Consider the following 19,284-nt stretch of genomic DNA (forward strand, 5'->3'; position numbering starts at 1 on the left):
CTGGAGCCTTCTCTTCTCCGGACTGAACAAGCCCAACTTCCTCAGCCTGTCCTCACAGCAGAGGGATTCCAGCCCTGTCATAATTTTTGTGGCCTCCTCTGGACCTGCTCCAAAAGGTTCATGTTCTTCTTGTGCTGAGGACTCCACAGCTAGCTGTAGTATACCAGGTGTGGTCTCACCAGGGCAGGGCAGCAGAATCACCTGTCTCAATCTGCTGGTCATTCTTTTGATGCAGCCCAGGATGTGATTGGCTTTCTTGAGAGCTCATGTCCAGCTTTTCATCTACCAGTATCCCCAAGTCCTTCTCCACCAGGCTGTTCTAAATCACATCGTACCCCAGCCTGTATTGATACTGAAGATTGCCTCTATTCAGGTGCAGGATCTTGCACTTGGCCTTGTTGAACCTCGTGAGGTTCACACAGGGTCACTTCTTCACCTTATCCAGGTCAAGCTTGTGCAGGACACTTACTGGTATATACAGAATCCAATGAATAGTTCCACCAATCCAGAAATGTTTAAGCTAATATGTTCAAATATATAAGATATAAAAAGAAGCTCTGATTAGTAATTGCAGTGTCTTCCTGCTTGTCAGTTCTGCCCAGGCAAGTTTTTTTTCCAGCAACATGCCAACATTATATTGCTCTGTTGTTTGTCATCCATTGTAAAGATGAGGAACCAGAGTGAAGAAAGTTGGTATCAAGACAAGTTCATAGCAAGAGACAGTAAGATTCCTGAGTAATGGGAAAGAGACCACTGAAGATAAGCCAAAAGAAGGAGTGCAGATGTGTCCAGTTCTCCCTAGTGTGACCAACTTTGATTCAACAGCCATGCAGCTGTGTTCACATGGAGACAAACTTTATCTTAGATCAGCTGAGAGAAGATACTCCAAAGCAGCCTCTGTCCATACAAATGTAGCCTATATTTCGTTGCAAAACACATGGGAGGAGTATGAAGTAATATCTGCAAGTAAAGGGATCAGCAACTTTTTAGCTTTTCCCCTTCTTGGCCACCCTTAAGCCCTTCAAATTCCAAGGAAAGCTTTGCAGGAAATATGGTGGACTCATCAACATTTAAAGCTTTCTCTCATGCCTGTCAGGGATATATGTGAAGGGCTTGACCAGACAAGATAGGAAAGGTAATCAACAGTGTTAGAAAGCACATATTTCTAGGCCTCATCTTTCTATGTAAAGGCAGTTTAGAAAAGAGCTCAAAGGACTGAACGAGCTGTGTCATCAATATCCCTCTGGATTCTCCATCGAAGCTGATGGTGCAATGATGCAACTGCAAACAAATTACCCACCACAATGGAATCTGTAATCCTCCCAGCTCGTGGCTTGGCTTGGCTTCCAATCCATCTGAAGTTAAGGGGAATATTTCCCATAGCTTCACGCATTTTGGAGCCAGGTCTGGAATCCCTCCCTGCCTGTGTCTGTCCTCTGTAGGGATCACAGGATTCATCTCTCCATTTGCTTAGCTGGAACATTGCTCCACATCTCACCATCATGCATTTGGTAAGTGTTTCATAGGCAAGAATACTAAAACAAAAGGGCTTGGAAGAGGCTTTTTGAAAGAGAAGGGAAGAATCTCACTAGGTTTACATCATGACATACACAAATAAACCTCCAGAAAGATGAACGCCAGCCCCAAGCACAAAGGCTGTCTCCCCAGTCTCACAGTCCATAAAGAACTTGCAAAGATGAGCTAAATAACAGTTATCTGAAAGAGAGGGTTTCATGCTCTCTTATCTCCTCTTTTACAATAGTAAAAGTGTATCAGATGATATGTGACATCGCCCTCCAGAGAGATGCTCAAACATGGACAGTCCCATTGTACAGAACTGCAAATCAAGGTACAGACTGCTTTAGTAATGATGTCTGTGCCACAAATGGAGAGCCTCAAAAAACCTGGAGTTTCCAGCTGTAATTCCAGTAGGCCAAACCATCTCTCATGCATGTATAGAATGCCAAACCAGCGATCATATGGTGGAGAAAAGGACTCTTGGTTTTATTACATCATAAGGAGTGGCTCAGGCACTTGTCCCTCAAAAATGGTATCAAAGTAAGCAGAAAACAAAACCAGAGAATATTCTGTCTTATGTGATCATGATCAGGCCTTCATGCCAACCTTTGCTGAAGTAAATTTGGAGCAGGATATTACAGCAAGAAACAACAACAGGTCTCTGCAGGTCACATTTACCACAGGGTAGGCAAGGAAGGAAAACAGAGGTGCCTAGAAGGAATGCTTTGGAGGAAAACTCCCCAAATTTCATCATCCATATTATAGCTCTGATTCTAATTAAGATCTCTTGACCTTTTCCATTACAAAACCCCTCTTTTCAGTTGTCTTTTTTTGTTTTGGTTTGAGTTTGGTTGGTTGGTTTGGTTTGGTTTTGCAATTCTGTCAAACTGCACTTTACTCAAAGGAATTATTTGGCCCAAACAGCTCTGTTGGTTCTGAGAACAAGGCAAGAGGAAAAATAATCTTGCTCTGGCCCTCTTACAGAGAGATTGTATCTCATCTCCCCTGTGCTCAGAAATTCTTTTTGACATTCTTGCCTGTGTTTAACCAAAAGAAAAGGTGAAACAATGCAGAGCAGCAGTGCAGTTTGATGTACACAGCATCCAAGTTACAATTGCAAAAGGAGTCAGGAGGAAACTGAAGCAGACTTTCCTAGAAAACACCACACTTTCCCACACCAAACACTCTCACTCCCCTTTTTTCATCCACTCCTTCCTTTTTGTCTTATTTTTGTCAGAGTGAAGTAATTTTTTTCCCCAGGAAAATGTTCTGTCATAATTTAATGAACATGCACAGACAGCCTGGGTTCTGGCATCTCTATCATGTGCTTGCCTCTGCAAATTCAATAAAACCCCCTGTTAATTTATGTAATATATACATACACACAAACACATGTACAAGTATTCTTGTGTGCACATGGGCTTGCTCCAAAGCAAATATAAGGAGGCCATATGGTTCATTCTTCTGTAGCTTTTACCTCATCCCCAGCAAAAATGAAGGGTGGGATTCAGCTTTCCCAACTCAGTCATCAAAAAGTTGGGCATTGCATCTAATCCCTCTCTAGCCAGGGGAAGACACCTCCAGAGAGTAATCCATCCCATCTGTTTTGGATAGATTTTACCATGGACCAAGTAGTTGTCTCCCAGTGGAAGTGACTGTCTCCCAGTATTGCCTTCAAAAGGCTGAGTAGCTCCACCATAGAGAAGGTGGGACTCACCTCAAGATCTTATCCTGCCCAGTCCTGAACATTATAGTGCTTACTGAAGCCAAAAGGAGCTGAACTGGCTCTCCACCTTTCCCTGAGTGTTCTGTATTGCCTGGCTCATCTGAACAGTTTTCTGTCTCTTCTCCCACCCTTTAAGAACCTCCAGGTTTATCCTAAACACTGCAGTCCTCACAAGGGAGCAACATATGCTTTGCTACCAATGTTCCCCACTCATAAACAGGCTATAAGAGAGATGTGACTTGCCTTTGGAGGGCTGGATATGATTCAGGAGCTGGCAAGCAAAAGTGACTTTAAGTAAGAAGCATATCTTGGTAAAAGTGCACTGCCTGAAATCCTTAGGAATGCATCTATGAACAGAGCTATGGGTGCCCAGACTTATCCTCCAGTCTCCACCAGACCCCACATAAGGATCTGCAGAGCTCTTCGTTCAGAGGGTGCCTAGCAGGAGCTTCAGATAAAACAGGGCAGGAGGCTTCTCATTCTAGCCTTGTAAGGCCACAGCTGGAATTTCTCCTTGCTTAGAGGAGCCAAGAGCTAAGGATTCCCTAGCTGCTCTGCTGATGAAGATGGGGTCTTTGCACTTCCACTCCTGCCTGGCCCGAGTGACTCATTGCATGGAAACTCATGCCAAAGGCACTCTCTGTGAGACAGAATATTAACCATTTCTTCCCTTGTGAGTGCCAAGATCATTCCTCCACAACTGTGCATATAACACTGGTTTGCTTTGTGGATAAGCTGGGCACAAATCTAACCTGCTCACGCTGAGGAAAACCAGTTTAAGGGTCCATCACCCAGGTGCTGTAAGGTGTAACACTTCTCCCAGCGTGCTTGCCTAGGTAGACGTATTTTTATGTGGAGGGTGGAGCAGGGATTAAAGGAGAGGATATCAGAAAATAGTAATACAGAATATCTAGGGGGGTGGGGAAAGGTGAAATCCATTTCTGCATGCTGGGATAGTTGGTAGCTATCAGAGGCAAATTTTACATCATGATTTAAAAGATAATAACCCACTGGAGGAAGATTCCTCTATTTCCCCCATATTGACAGGGATGAAATTAAACTGAAACGTGGAGACCAAATTGCCACTCCAGCGCATTTGAGTCCAGAAGTTGCACTGGGGAATGAGCTGTCAGCACAGCTGCAACCTGGGGCTTCAAACAGCCTCCTCCAGGGTTACAAAATGCTACTCCCCAAGTCTGGAGCAGGAGGGTCGTGGTCTACAGCTAAGGACAAGTTGGATGACCATGGCTGTCATGAAACTGTCACAGTTTTTATCTATACTTCAGAAATGATGGGAAACTGAGATTTGCTTGCACTGTCTGAATGATCAATCTGCAGAGTCTTCTGAAGTTTACAAGTTCAGAGTTCCCAGGTACCACTCTGCTCTTCACTGGCTTCTCCATACCAACACCTGGACATGCAACATAACTGCTGCTTTTCTAGTTCTTGCTTGCTAAGGGCCGTACATCACAGCTGAGATGATTTTGGGCTGTGTGATCCCAAGCAACAGGAGCTTCCTCAGCTCTACTGCACTTTGCCTGGGAATTTTCACCTCTGTACTTGGCCCTTGGGTTTAGCTCTGACAGACCTCACTTTGCTTAAACACTGGTGGAGCAAAGCATGGGAAAAGATACTCCCAGGGGAAAGCTGAAAGGCTTCAGCCTTTTCTTGGGTCAAAGAGTTGCCTCAGAGACATCTGGGATGATGTCAGACCATCTGGGTACCTATTAGGAGGATTTTGAGTCCTAATGACATTTCTCCCACAGTCTCTTGGTTGTTTGAGGAGCAGGGTGAGAGCAAAGCCTGGCTACCCTGAAAACTGTGCAGTTCAAAGGGAGACAATGTGTGGTTGTTAGATGATGTGGCATTGCCAAACATTGGCCCTACTATGAAGTAACAGACGAATTCAAGCACTTCATTATAATGCACGTCCCAAACCCACATATTCACACTTTCCATTGCCCAGGAGCACTTGTAAGTGCTCCATCCTAGGCCCACGTCCTCTGTGCAAGCTGCATGCCAGACTGTAAAAAAACCCTCTCAGTTCATGCTGAATGCATTTCTACATGGACAGCAGGTCGCTGCAGAAGCAGAGAGCTCTCCCAGCACCCACCCCACCAGTGCTCTGAGGTCATTTGGCAGTCCTTGGCTGCACCCAAACACAGCTGCCATCTGCCCTCGCAACAGCTGGGCAGCGAGACAGGGACACCAGTGACACAGTCCCTTTCCAGCTTCAGCCAGCACCAGAGAACAGCGTGGGCTTGAGATCAGTCAGTCTAAAGAGCATGGCTAGCAGAGAGGAAAGCATTCACAACCAAAGCCTTTGGAAGGCAGTACCCATCAGCTGAAAGGGATGCACAAGGACAGTCCCTGCAGACAGTAGACATGGGACTACACGCAACCACATGCTGAAAGATGCCACAACTTCTAGCAACCTTTACTTTGTCTTTCCAGATCCCATGTGAGAAACCATATTTGACAAGAAAGGAGCTGAAGGCACTAAGTATAAGCTCAAAGGGAATTAGGAACCCATAGCTCTGTTCAGTAACTGTCTGAGAAACAGTGCAGAGAAGGCCTCAGAAACTGGATCTCCTACAGTGAGGAGTACAAGTAAATATGTTGTTTGGCAAAACACTGGAAGGAAGCACAGGGAAAAAACAGATCACAACAAAAAAAACCCAAACAAAACAAAACACTGGAAGGAAGCACAGGGAAAAAACAGAACACAACAAAAAAAAACCCCAAACAAAATACCAAAAAACAACAGACACACACACCACACCACCCCCTAAAAAAAAATTAAAAAAACAAAGTCAAGGAGCTCTTCTCTCTCCCTCAGTATCCTCTATGCTTTGGTTCATATCTTTCCCTTTCCCAACTTGCACAGGAAGCTAATAAAAAGGCCCAGAGGTGAGTTTTCCAACCTACAACAGCCATGTCTGATTAAGTCTGCCCATAGTCTGTCAGAGGGATTAACACTTAAGGGAAGGCTGGCATCAAAGTCACACCCTAAGTGCTTAAGTCAGGATCAGATGAAGTGCTGTCATAGGCTTGGTTTGGAATCCAGCAGCCATGGAAAAGGCAGTGTGAGCACCACTGGCACATTATAGGGAGAAGCTGAGGCACAGAAAGAGCAAAGGTTTGGGCAGTGTCATTCCTGTTGAGGTCTGAAGCATCTTACAAATTCTGCTTTCCTCTGTGTCCCAGTTTCCTTTCTGCCTACATAATGCAGACCACATGCCAGCAACAGGAACTTTTGTATCAAAAAAGGGGGTTAACCCAGAAGTTCATTCTTGGGTGGTTTTTTTTTTTTTTTCTTTTTCCTTCTTCCATTCCCCTTCTGGGGAGGACAATCTTCCCTTTTTTCCTCTACAGGGAGCATCATGCAGTTCAGGGACTGCAGCTAACTCTTTCCCTGTCAATGTATCTTTGTTCTTTCCCCTGGTAGACCCTGATCATGTAACCAAGGAAAACTTCACAATTCCGGACAACAAGCATTTTGTTTTACACTGGAGAGAGTTTGGTTGTAGAGCTCTGGACAATGAAAGTCTGTCTCCAATCTAAGGTCCAGTCTCTCATGCCTGAACACCACAGATCCCTTGCTAGTAACTTGAACATTGCTGATTCCCTGCATGGCCTGAGGAAAAGTTGCTTTGTAGTTTCTCCATCTGCAAAAGAAATGCTTCAACATTTAGAGCAACTGTTTTCATTGCCTCTTATGAAAGAGATTTTCCACTTGACATGGAATAAATCACTTAGCTCCACACTAGTCCAGGGCATTTAAGCACTGGATTTCTGCTCAGTGGAAAATAAAATTGTCTTCACGGATGTGGACAAATTTAACCATTAGTTGGTGTAACTCACTTCTCTAACATCCAACAGCATGGTGTGGATAAATTCACAAAAAACTGCAAGATTATCTGGTGCCTCAGGAACTGGAGTTTCATGGAGTTTCACATTCCCAGAGGTCAGGGTAGATGCTCAGCCTTTGCAATCTCATTGCAGTGTTGAAGATATAAATAAATGCCAGATAAAGATTTAAGGAGGCAAACTCTTATCAGCACCAAGCGTCATTGCTCTGAGCATTTATCAGCAGTGCCCTATGGATTAGATCTGGAGAAGAAAACATTTCTGTACAATAAGTCAAAGTGTAAAGCCTGCCTCATAGTGCCATGCTGAAATAATCACACTGGATACAATGGGGCTAACTGGGCAGACAGCCAGATTGGCACAGCAGTGCATGAAGGCCACATTCTTGTCTGGTGTTTAGCTCATTTTAAGTGGCATCACATCCTATAATATGCCAGTCAAACACTCAGACACCCACCCTGTCAGCATGAGAAGCAATTTCCATGGAGCCTAAAGCAAAATGGTCAACAACAAGGGGAAAATGCTCCCCATGTCCTCACTGTAGAGTTTGACATCTCTCCCTCTGGCCATCCTCAGAAGATGGAGCTAGTTCCAGCGCATGAAAACTGTTCAAACAAGTCAGGACTTTCATTCTCTGTGACACAGATCAACTGCTGGCACAGTGCTGGGAAGAGCTGACATGCCCAAGAGGCTGTCCACAACACATCCCCTGGATTTCAGCAACCATTAGCTGCTATGCTGTGCAGCATAGCTGAGATACAGGTCATTATTCTTTTATGTTGCTTATCCTCCACTCTTCATCATGTACCCACTCACAGTGTGCCTCAGCTGGCAAAAGCCTGACAGTTTCGAAGCTTTCTAGACTCTTCTCACAACATCCTATCTGCCTATGTAACCTGCTAAGAGAAATGTGTTGCTCTTCCATGGAGAGATGTTTGCTCTCCATGGGGAGAAGATCTGTGCTCTTTCACCAAAGGGAGATTGTACCATTCCTACTCAAGGAGGAGGTGTCATTACTCCACAAAAAGGAACTCTGTATTTCCACAAAGCATCTGTTATCTCTCCACAGAAGCTGTGATTCTGTAGCCACCTCCTCTCATAGCCCTGGACCTTTTCCCTTGAACTTCAATACCTCTTACTTTTAGACATGAATTCACTGTTTTCATCTCCAGTGAGTGATGGATGGTGATGAGGGTTGCAAAGACCCAGCACTTTTGCTCAGGGTGTTAAGCAATACAAGAGCACTAAATTATTTTTAAAAGCAAACTTGTCTCTTTTCTCACCTGAGAGCCTGCCACAAGGCTCTCACAGCCCTCCAACACCTGGTCCCCTTCCTATTTTCCATATTTCCAAATCTCCCCAGCATTTCCAGCTCCAGGATCCCCACTCCATCCTGCACATCCCTGCCTGCAGCTCTTCCTCTTGCCTGTTTCCATTCCAAGCCACTGCCTCAGACATGAGCACAGGCCAAGTCTTTGCCCAAAACTCTGCAGAGAAGAAAACAGATGTTTTAGAGAAGGTGAGGCTGCTACATCAGGGTAACTATCCAAGCAAAATCTCTCAGCTCATGAAACAGGTAGTATCACATCCCTCATTCCTAAGGGTCCTCAAATGACATCATGAGGATGTCTGAGCCAGAACTGCCTGTGAACAGTTTCATAACTTCACACAGTAATATATCATGGAAAACCTCACTACAGCAGGCTCATGCAAGACCTCACAAACACTTCTGAGCTTCAGCTGCTCTTCACAGTTAGAAGCAGACTGTCCCAGTTGAACCATGTATAGTACCCATCCCATATCAGGGTGAAGTAATATTTACTTGGAAATAGGAGAGTTGTTGTAAGCAGTATTAGACTAATAGCTTAAGTCTTAGCAAAGATGAAGTGTCTTTTAGTCTTGGGGGATCCTGTACAGTCATAAGCACAGCCATGGGCTTGCCAGCTAAACAGACAAGACTCTACAAAGAGACAAGTACAGACAAACAACCTACCTAAGTTCACATGACGGATCCATGATTAAAAGATGGACAGAACCCGGGTCTAGCTTCCTTATATTGCTCCAGAAATACAACATTTGAGCTTGGAAAGGACTATTAAAGGAACCCAGATCTATAGCTTCACAGACTTGCTATATGTGTGCCAAGGTCTTGAACCTACTAATAGGCTTTAATGGCTCTTACCAGCTCTGCCTGGGGCCTCCACCCACACTTCTGCCCATTTAAACCAATTTAAGCTCTAGCCTAAATTGGGTAACCTGTTGGGCTCTCAGTCCCAGTCTGAGTCTCACACCAAGAGCTAGACTAGTAGTTGTCTTTAGCTCTGTCACAGCTATGCATAGTCATAAATCTGAATGACTCTGACCCATGTTCTGGCTTTCCAAGCTTAATTTATCCCCTTCCTTTTCACTATGCACTTATCTGGTGATCAGTGTGCTGTGTCCCCCCCTTCAGTAGCACCCATTTTCAGTTCATCCTTTGATGAACTCAACAACGGACCAATTGAAACCCTGGGGAGAACTTTCAGTATCTTTGTAGGGTTTCAGTTCAAGCCTCAACAGCATTTCCAAGCCAAACTCTGCACTTGCCTCTGCATCCTATTTACTCTAAATCCAATTAAAGAACCTCCCATTTCTATTGGGAAGTGTTTTCTCTACTTCCACTTCCTCACCATGAAGTGAATCAACTAAGGACATGTTGGTTGTCAGTTCTGAGACCAGAAGCAGATGCTCCCTGTCCTGAGGAGCTGAAGATATCTTACTCTGAAGGTTACTTGTTTCTTTGTACGGCCTTTTCATTATGTGTAAGTTTTAGGGTTTGGGGAAGGCAGATTATTTTGCTGCATTATGAGTACTTGCGTCTTTCTTGGAAGATGGACAGTTAAAGTTTGTATGGATCTGATGTCTTATTTACTGCAGTAGTTTTTATATTCCATATTCACATCTACAGAGAGGACTGAGATGACATTGTTCTTGTATGTTCCCAAGTAGGAGGCAGCTGCCTGAAGCTGGTTCTTCCTTCACTCAGGCTGTTGTTTTCCAGCAGAAATGGGAAAACTGACAATTCTTTCTTCTCCACAGTGGCTTTAAACTCATTAAAGCTGTAATTTTCCCAAAGTCCCCCAGTGATTTAAGGTAGCTCTCCTGGGGGGGCAGCCATTATTTAGACTAGTGGTCAACAAGCCCACAGGCAGCTCTGCAGCAACCAGCAGAAGCCAGTGGAGTTTGGAATGAGAACATTCAGTGTTCAGGTGTATGTTTGCTCTCTCACCACCTTGAAACTACTCAGAGGGAGCCTGTGTACTGAGGCTCTTCCAACCTAAACTATTCTATGATTCAATGTGTACAGAAGGCACTCAGGCCCTCAGAAGAACTCAGACAGTTTGGGTCACAGATCAAGAGGTACCAATAGTGTCCCTTGATGGATGCAGGCAAATAAAGTGCTTGCAAATATGCAGCAGGTCTCAGCTTCAGCTGAGTTCCTCCTAATGCAATTAACCTCAAAGAAAATTACAGGCTGGCACACTACCATTGACAAGTTGCCAGGCTTGTGGTGTGGCCAACTGTTTAACTCAGTGTGTGGGCATTTATTGCCTGTGGGAGAGGTAATATGAAATGAATCTGTGGTTGAAACAACTAGATTTCACCACATTTCTGCAAAATATCTGCAAATCCATCCTCTTGTGGACACATTCATAGGTTGGAACGTGCTTTTTTTATAACACAGGGTTGCAGGTTGATACAGGTAATTTTTCAGTATGTTTAGTGAAGCTGGGGATAATCATGCCAATCACAAGGTGGTGAGCCTATAAATGACCCTTCCTTCTCCTAGTTATACTGATTTAATCTGCTTGAACCCCTCTACCTGGCCAAAGGTACCATATAAATCAGGTCAGACAGCTCAAAGGGCAAATCATTTTGATTCCCAGTAAACCTTGCATATATAACCTGTTCTCCAGGCTCCTGGTAAAGGCAGCTTTTCCACACAGAGCTTACTGCCTCTTTGCAAATGAAGGAACAAAGTTCATGAAGGCAAAAACAGTATTTTCATTGCCAGTGGGATAGCAGTAATGACCTGCTCAGTCTTGAACACATGGAAAAATTTTTGATGATGATGCTCATTTTTTCTGTTCCTGACCCTTTCTTTCCCTGACAGTGCTAGAAGGTGAGTGGTACAGTGGAGGTGGACTGCTGTAACACAGTTGAATCTGCTAGATATTACTAGAGCCCAGAGGCTATGGAAACTGCAGGAGGAATATGCACAGTAGTCAGTCTTCTCCACAAAGGTCATGTATGTCTCTTTGAAGTGAAGGGAATGTCTCAAGGGTCTTAATGATTTAAATGAAGCTGATCAATTGGTCTCACTTTATATGTTTGCAACTGGGTCTGGACATCTTGTTGTTTTAAAGATATTTAGGAAGAAAGGGGTGGTACAAAAAGACAGAAATTCATGTAGGAACAAGAAAACCTTGGGAGAGGAAAGGAAGAAATGACTCACAATTAGATTGTGGGAACTGAAGGATACATGAAAACCTGACCTTGAGTCATTTTGCCATTAACATCATCAAAGCAGTTAATAGAAGAGTACAAAATTTCCTTGAGTTACTCTAGAAAAGGGTGCACAGCTGATGTCTCTCATCCTTGCTTATACAACCCTTAAAACTGTCCTTTGTCATAGTTACCACAACTGACCTGCAAGAGCTCTCTTTACAAGTGCTGACCATATTTTTAGCTGATCTTGCATGTGACTCAGTGGAAAGAAATGAGGAAAGGCAGTCCCTTGGGAATTCCTAGCCCTCCACCCACCACCATAGGTCACCACAGCTGCAAAAGTCCAGGGAAAAAGAGAACAATTTCCTCTGCTCAGATGTATCCTGCCACCAGAGGACGTATTTGTAATTTAACAAACATCTTAATTACAAAAACAATTGGGTAAAAAGGGCACTGAGGGTTTCCTATAGGTCATGGCTGTAACTGATCATACTTTCTTAGTGTACCAAAAAATCCATATTCTGCAGCCAGTCCTAGATTTAAGTCTTTCCTTGAGTAAGATGTGTGAATTTTTTTTATGATTTAGGTTATCAATCCATGAAGCTCTATATTCTGAAGTAGTTGAAAGCAAAGAAAGATCAGTATTTCCTGCACATAGTACTCCTCCATATCATACCAATGATTCTCCAAAAAATTAGTAGCTCACAGAATCATAGAATGCCAGGTTGGAAGGTACCTCAAGGATCATCTGGTCCAACCTTTCTAGGTAGTAGTATAATTTAAATGAGATGGCCCAGCACCCTGTCAAGATGAGTCTTAATACTGTCCAATGTACAGGAATCCACTATTTCCCTTGGGAGATTATTCCAATGTCTAACTGGAATAATCTCCCAAAGGAAGTAGATAACAGAGCAAAAAAGTAGGTTTACCTTTGACAAAGGTTCTGACTAAACACTTGTGTCACTTTGGGCTCAAGAGGCACATCTTTGTAGCAAATTAGCCTCAGATTTATGTGTGTTTTGCAGGAGGAAACAAGTAGGCTATGAAGTAGACCTACAAGGGTTAATCTCTGGTCATGTTGTTTCTAGCAAGTGTATGAAAGAGAAACACTAATATGCTCAGGAGAATAAAAGCCTCACAGTACAAGGTTAATCTGCTGACCCAAGGAGCTACTTGTGCCATTCACACTAGAACCAAAGCCCTTCTGAGTCTTAATCTCCCTGGTTCAGCCCTGTATTGCTGGCTGTCTGCTTTCAGCATGCAGGACTGGGTTTGTTTGTCCAGTATCTGAGTATTTGGTGAGGCAAGGCAGGCATTTTCTCAGCAGAAGGATAACAGAAATCTGAGATCCAGGCTCTGCCCACAAGAATTTGTAAAGATAAAAAGGCATCTTCATTCAAGACCTTGTTCAGCACACCACTAGGTATGTTTGTTAAGTCTCTGTCTGCTACTTCTATCACTGGGGAAGATAATTAGGAACCTTAAGTCATACTTCATTTTAGCTCACAGTGGAAATAATTTGATTTAATAGGGGACATAGTTTCTAAATTAAGATTTATGATCACCAATGAAACCAGATTGTAAAGTTTTTAGCAGAGAGAGAAAGGTAGATATGCCCCCAACTGTCAGAGAAAGACCATGACAATGTGTTTTCAAGGACATTTGGGTCAGTGTGGGTGGCCAAGGGAAAAACAAAATGCTCTCCAATAACCACAGTTTCCAGAAATACCACCAAGCATCCTGAATGTGCTAAGGAGAGCTCTTTAACTGGCCAAGATACAAATCCAAGCCATTGGTCTTCAGTCATTCCAGTAGAGCTACAACATTACAACATCCACAAGAGCTGAAACTACCCCACACTGGGGTCAACCTAAGTTGATCCTAAGTGGAAGGGTCAACCTAAGTGGAAGGTTCAGCCATGGTATGAAAGTAGAAGGTAAAGATATAGCCATTCAATAGAGAGAAGACAACTGACTTCACAAGTCTGTGGGGCAAGTCTTCAACTCAAAGGAAACAATACTAACCTTACCAGAACTTTTCTCCTTTTCTGCACAAGATGGAAATGGGACTTACCTCTCCAGTATGAGTGCAGACCTGAGATGTATCTGCCAAATCATTCAGAACAGAACTGAAGTCTTAATTCATCTCTGCTCCTAGTTTAGACTAGTAACACTGTGCTGAGAGAAAGAGCATATTGCCCCAGGTACAGTGCCCTTCCAAGCCAACTACTTGATTCCTGAACTGGAGATAGTTTCTATCTGTCCAGCTCAGAGAACTGTAGAAACAAAAATGTTTTGGGAACAGCCTGAACACTGCCTGTCCAAGTTTTAAGCATGAGCCCTTCAGTTTGGCCTGTTGACTTATCTCAGGATCCACTGTGCCCTGAAAAAATGTCTGAGATTTGTGCTGAAAGATTCTCAACAGGGTAAACCGAGTGTTTTTTTCAGAGAACCCACTGAGCTATATATTGCTAAGGAGTTTGCCAAGGTAATTTAAAGACAGTAGCTGCATCCTCTTTCTGCTATTAAGCTGCGTACAATGGCCTGCTGAATGCACTTTGCAAGGAATTCTTCCTATTCTTCCTCCCTTCAAACTGTCCAGAAAGGAACTGCATCCTAGCTCAATTTTGAAATCACTGACCAGGACATCACAGAGCAGCGAAGTCCTCTGCACTTCTGTTCCCATCCTATTCCTACTAACATGACACTTTCTCCTTGCAGGTAAACCATCTCACCTTGAGATTTCTTCAGAGCCTCCTCTCACCTCAGACATAGGAAACATTTTGCAGAAGAGCCCATCTGGTAAGATGAAGTCTGAACCAAGCTCTTTACCAGCTTAAAGCCAACCAGTCTATAATAAATGCAAGGACCTCACCTGTTTCAGTTTTGTTCCCACCATGGAAGCACTGCTGTCAAGCACAAATACAACATTCTTTGGCAATGGAGGAAGATCTGTAGGGGCGAAGTAGTGCACGAAATACCCATTAAGGATCTGTGGAAGAGCAATGAAGTCAGGAATCAAAGGTAGCTCGCACATCATTATGGGATATTTGGTTGGGCATAGCTAATCCCGCTTTCAATGTCTGTGCCTACACTAGAGGATATGAGTGCTCCTTGGTATCTCTCTCAGTCCTGGTCCTCTGTTTATCCAGACTAGAGAAACCTGCTGAAGTTCTCCATATCTCCTTCCATGGTGGACATTGGGGCTCCTTTCCAAAGGCAGTAAGGTTATAGTGAATGTACCGAGGGATCGGAACTACAACATGCATTTGGGGAACTGGCCTTGTATCCAGACATATACAGCTGTATATCGGGGAACTGAAAATCAGATACAAAAAAGAAACTCAGCAAAGCAAGTATCAGCAGGTTTTAAGTCCATCTTGGGGATGTCAACCAACTGGTTTTATTCTGGATAGTCCTTACAAGATGGAAAAGCAGCCTTCACTTGGAAAACATTTTCTGGGACATTTGGAGCATGCAAGACAACCAAACCATCTCAGGTATAGTTAAGAAAACAGAAAAGATGAGCTGTGCATACGATACCTGGACATCCCCAATACTCAGCTCCCTGTTGACATCATATCTAATTATGAAGTCTCCCAAAATGCCATTTCGGGCAATCCTGGTTTGCTCAACAACACTGGGATTGAAGGTAACTTTGGCTAAGGTTTTGGTATGTCCAATTACAGTAGAAGGAGGAGGAGAAACATCACCTGTGGAGAAAAAAAACACAACAGTACAAGTTTTTCCCATTGTCTTACAGATGTCTGAGCAGAGCACACACAGTATGACCATGGAGTCCTGTCAACTAGCATAGTTACATACTGAGAATAAAGGGTCAGCTCACCAGCAAAAACATAACAGCTTAATAACCCCTCGCCTCTAATTCTAAACTGAAACCAACATTGCAAAATTATCGGGGATAGAAATTGGCAAAAATTCTGTGCTTGCTTCTCTTTGGAGGTCAGAGAACTCAAAGGCCAGATATTCTCCATATCACTTCATTACTTTCTGTATATAATGAACACACAACTTCAGACTTGCCTGTGATATTCATACCAGCCAGCTCTAGACATTTAGAACACAGATCCTGTACCTCAGATCCCAGCAGTGAGTTCAAGTAGGTTTCACTTGAACTGTTGAAGCATTTCCTCTAGGATTAAATGAATCATAGCACAGAAGGCAAATCACTTTCTGGGCTCTATCAAAAGAAGCATGGGCAGCAGATTGAGAAGTGATTCTGCCACTCTGCCCTGCCCTGGTGAGACCTCACCTGGAGTATTGTGTCCAGCTCTGGGGTCCTCTATGTGAGAAAAACATGGACCTGATGGAGAAGATCCAGAAGAGGGCCACAGAAATGATCAGGGGACTGGAGCATCTCTCCTGAGATTACAGGCTGAGAGAGTTTGGGTTCAGCATGGAGAAAAGGCAACTCCGGAAGACCTTGTAGCAGCTTTCCAGTAGCTGAAGAGGACCTGAAGCTGGGGAGGACTGTTTCCAAGGGCATGTAGCATGGTTTTAAACTAGAGAAGGATAGATTTGGATTGGACATTAGGAAGAATTTCTTTACTATGAGGGTGGTAGAACACTGGAACAGGTTGCCCAGGGATGCTGTGGAGAACCGAGAACCCATCCCTGAAGATATTCAAGGTGAGGCTTGACGGGGCTCTGAGCAGCCTAATCTAATTGGGGATGTCCCTGCTGACTGCAGGGGGTGTTGGGCTAGATGACCTTTAAAGGTCCCTTCCAACCCAATGTATTCTATAATTCTATTTCTCCCTGTGGATTCTAAAGTGTTCTTGATGCAGCTCATTCAGATGTACTGTGGACATGTGAGGTGGAACTGATCTCATTATTTGATCACTAGGCCTGACAAGTGTCTCCAGGTAACGTCTATATCAGAACAAGTCAGCATAGCTGCCTTTGTGTTCGGCAAAGTTTTATCAGTGTAGTTGGAATTTGTTGGAATTGTTGGAATTCCAGTGTGCTGGAATTTCAGTCTTACTGAGACAAAATCCAGTGCTTACTGGTGTAGTCATGCAAACTACTTCCCTGAGATTTATCTCACCCTAACCTTCCACAACCATTCCTGAGTCGATGAAGAGAGATGTGCCTTTCAGAGGGCATCTCAGGGAAAGCAAACCTAGGCATTGAGTCACAACCTCTGCTTGTCTTGCTAGCTGTGTTCATTTCATGAAATTGATGGATATGCAGAACTCTTGTTGTCACTCTGCGTGGACAAAATCCTACCCTACTCTCTTCCGCTGTTCCAACTGTTCAGTCTCTCTGAACTCCTTAAGGACCTTTACATAAGACTGACCAAAAGTCAGATTTGGGTTGAACTTTCCTTCTTATCCTAACTATCGGAACTATCAAAATAGATTCTCAGTTAATGTTCTTCTTGAGTGCTCCCACAGTGATTACCTGAACACATTCTATTATGTCCCCTCATGCACTGATTAAAATTGGTGGAAATGAGCTGCCTTTGCCAAAGATGGCCCTAGATGTCTGTGGTATGGCAGGGAAAAGAAACTATCATAGAATCATAGAATAGTTTAAGCTGGAAAAGACCTTTAGGATCATTAAGTCCAATTGTTAACCCAGAACTGCCAAGTCCACCACTAAACCCTGTCCCTAAGCACCACATCTACACAGCCTTTAATAACTTCCAGGGATGATAATTCAACCACTTATCTGGGCAGCCTGTTTCAAGGTTTTACAATGCTTTCTGTGAATAAATTCTTCCTAATGTCCAACCTAAACCTCCCTGGTTCAACCTGAGGCCATTTCCTCTTGTCCTATCACTTGTTACTTGGAAGAAGAGACTGGCAAATGTATGAAATTCAGTTCTGGTTTAGGTGTTCACAGCAAAAGTACCTACATCTCCTAGAAAATTTCTATGCTCAATGAAGATCAGGCCAAGAGTGTCAGGTGAGATTAGGATGTGATACAGCTGGCCAGACACAGACATCTGCTCTAGGATGATTTCAGTTATATGCTATACCCCATGAACAATACTGATCACAGTGACAAGGTGGAGGCAGCCTTGAAAGGCTCCTCTCCAGCAGTTTCTACAACACAATCTCCAGAAGAGTGACATTTCTCCACCTTTGTGAAGTGCCTTCAGAGGCAGTATAGTAATGCAGCATGACATGTATATACAACACTGAACACAATCCATCACACTTCTAAATCCCACAGTGAAGTACATAGTCAGATACATACAATTATGCCCATTTAACGAGTAGGAAAGCAGAGGCATGGAGTGGTTACCCAACTCACTTGACTTCTCACAGGTCCATAGAAATGCCAGAATTAAGATTCTTATGGGTTTATAAAACTATTAGCTTAAGCTATGACATTTACTCTAAAATGTTATGTTTAATCTAGACTCCTTTTGGCAAAGAAATTGAAGTCAGTCATAAATCAACAGCACTCTAGGACATTACTTCTATGTTGATTTGGCTTTACGTTTATAGCTGTTCTGTGAATCCATTTGAATAGACAAGGCTCAAGACCATATCATCAAGGCAGGGAAGAGTTTCCCCATCAGTCAAATTTCTACACCAAAAAAAAAATTTAGCTGGAGAACCTGGAATGTGAAACAAGCTCATCAGCAAGTCTTGACCAAAGGAGGTTGAATGATAGACAGTACTCGGTTTCAGTGAAGTCAAAAAATGATTCTGTTTTGTGGTTTCTCTGACTGTTCCAGTTCTGACCCACACATCCTGAGAGAAACAGGAAGAGAAGTCCAGGCCAATACACTGAAATCACTTAAGGATACTGGTGTCAGATTTAAAAGGGGCTCACAAAATGGTTACCCAGAGCTTTGACATTTCTTCTAAGATCTGTGTACTTTTGAGATTTGCCCTGGCAAAGAAAAGCTGTAAATCAATAGGCTTGTAAGATTTTTATCTCCATCTTGATTTGGTTTTACTGTTATAGCTGCCCCCTGATATGATGCATCAACAGATGTAAGATGTTTCTAATACACAATGTGTCAGATTCACTTGTATTGGCCTTCCTGGATTTTCCATCTGTCTTCTATTACTTCCAAGAACCCATTTATCTGTCAGTGTGTGGGAAATTCCCAGAACTCCTAGAAAAGGCTCAACAGTTTGTTTATATTTTCTGATCTGTTTGAGGGCTTCAAATTACTTCTCCTCAACTGCTGAAAAGCAAGTGAGGTTGTCAGTTAGACTGCCTGACCACATCACATCAGGGTTGGTGAAAGTCAGTCCCACACTGGAAACAGAAGCTCTTCCCTTATACTTAAAGCACATACAAACTTGTGCCCGTGGCCTTGAGATTTCCCTTCTTTGTTTCTGTGCCACAAGGTTGTTGATGGGTGAGCACAATGTGCTGTGCACCACAACAGCATGAGTTCCTTTCCTGGCACTTCTATGGTTTCTGACTATCTGAAGTTAGCTGAGTTAGGCAACCACTCCATGCCCCAGTTTCCCCACCTGTCAAATCCTGTCAAATGTGTGCAGTTTTGTAAAGCACTGTGAAATCTAGATGGAATCACGTGGATCACATTGCGTTCCTCTATTACTCCTCAAAACACTCTTTGGAGGTGAGAATTGTCATCCTCTCTAACATAAACAACTTGATATAGGTGTAGCTGTGTTAGCAGGGAGATTGGACTAGATGATCTCCAGAGGTCCCTTCCATTCCCTACCA

At 43.4% G+C, this 19,284-nt stretch overlaps 1 protein-coding gene across 1 annotated transcript in view; it reads right to left on the reverse strand.

Annotated features, from left to right (window-relative positions):
• Positions 1-19,284, reverse strand: part of ITIH5 (inter-alpha-trypsin inhibitor heavy chain 5) — a 49,587-nt gene that overhangs the window by 13,616 nt on the left and 16,687 nt on the right. Inside the window, exons 7-8 of the mRNA XM_054399678.1 lie at positions 15,145-15,314; positions 14,477-14,593 (exon numbers count right to left, since the gene is read on the reverse strand). Of these exons, the coding sequence (XP_054255653.1) occupies positions 14,477-14,593; positions 15,145-15,314 (287 nt within the window). The remainder of the gene's footprint in view (positions 1-14,476; positions 14,594-15,144; positions 15,315-19,284) is intronic.

The sequence above is a fragment of the Indicator indicator genome, chromosome 3, assembly GCF_027791375.1.
Source record: "Indicator indicator isolate 239-I01 chromosome 3, UM_Iind_1.1, whole genome shotgun sequence".
Classification (NCBI taxonomy): Eukaryota; Metazoa; Chordata; class Aves; order Piciformes; family Indicatoridae; genus Indicator; species Indicator indicator.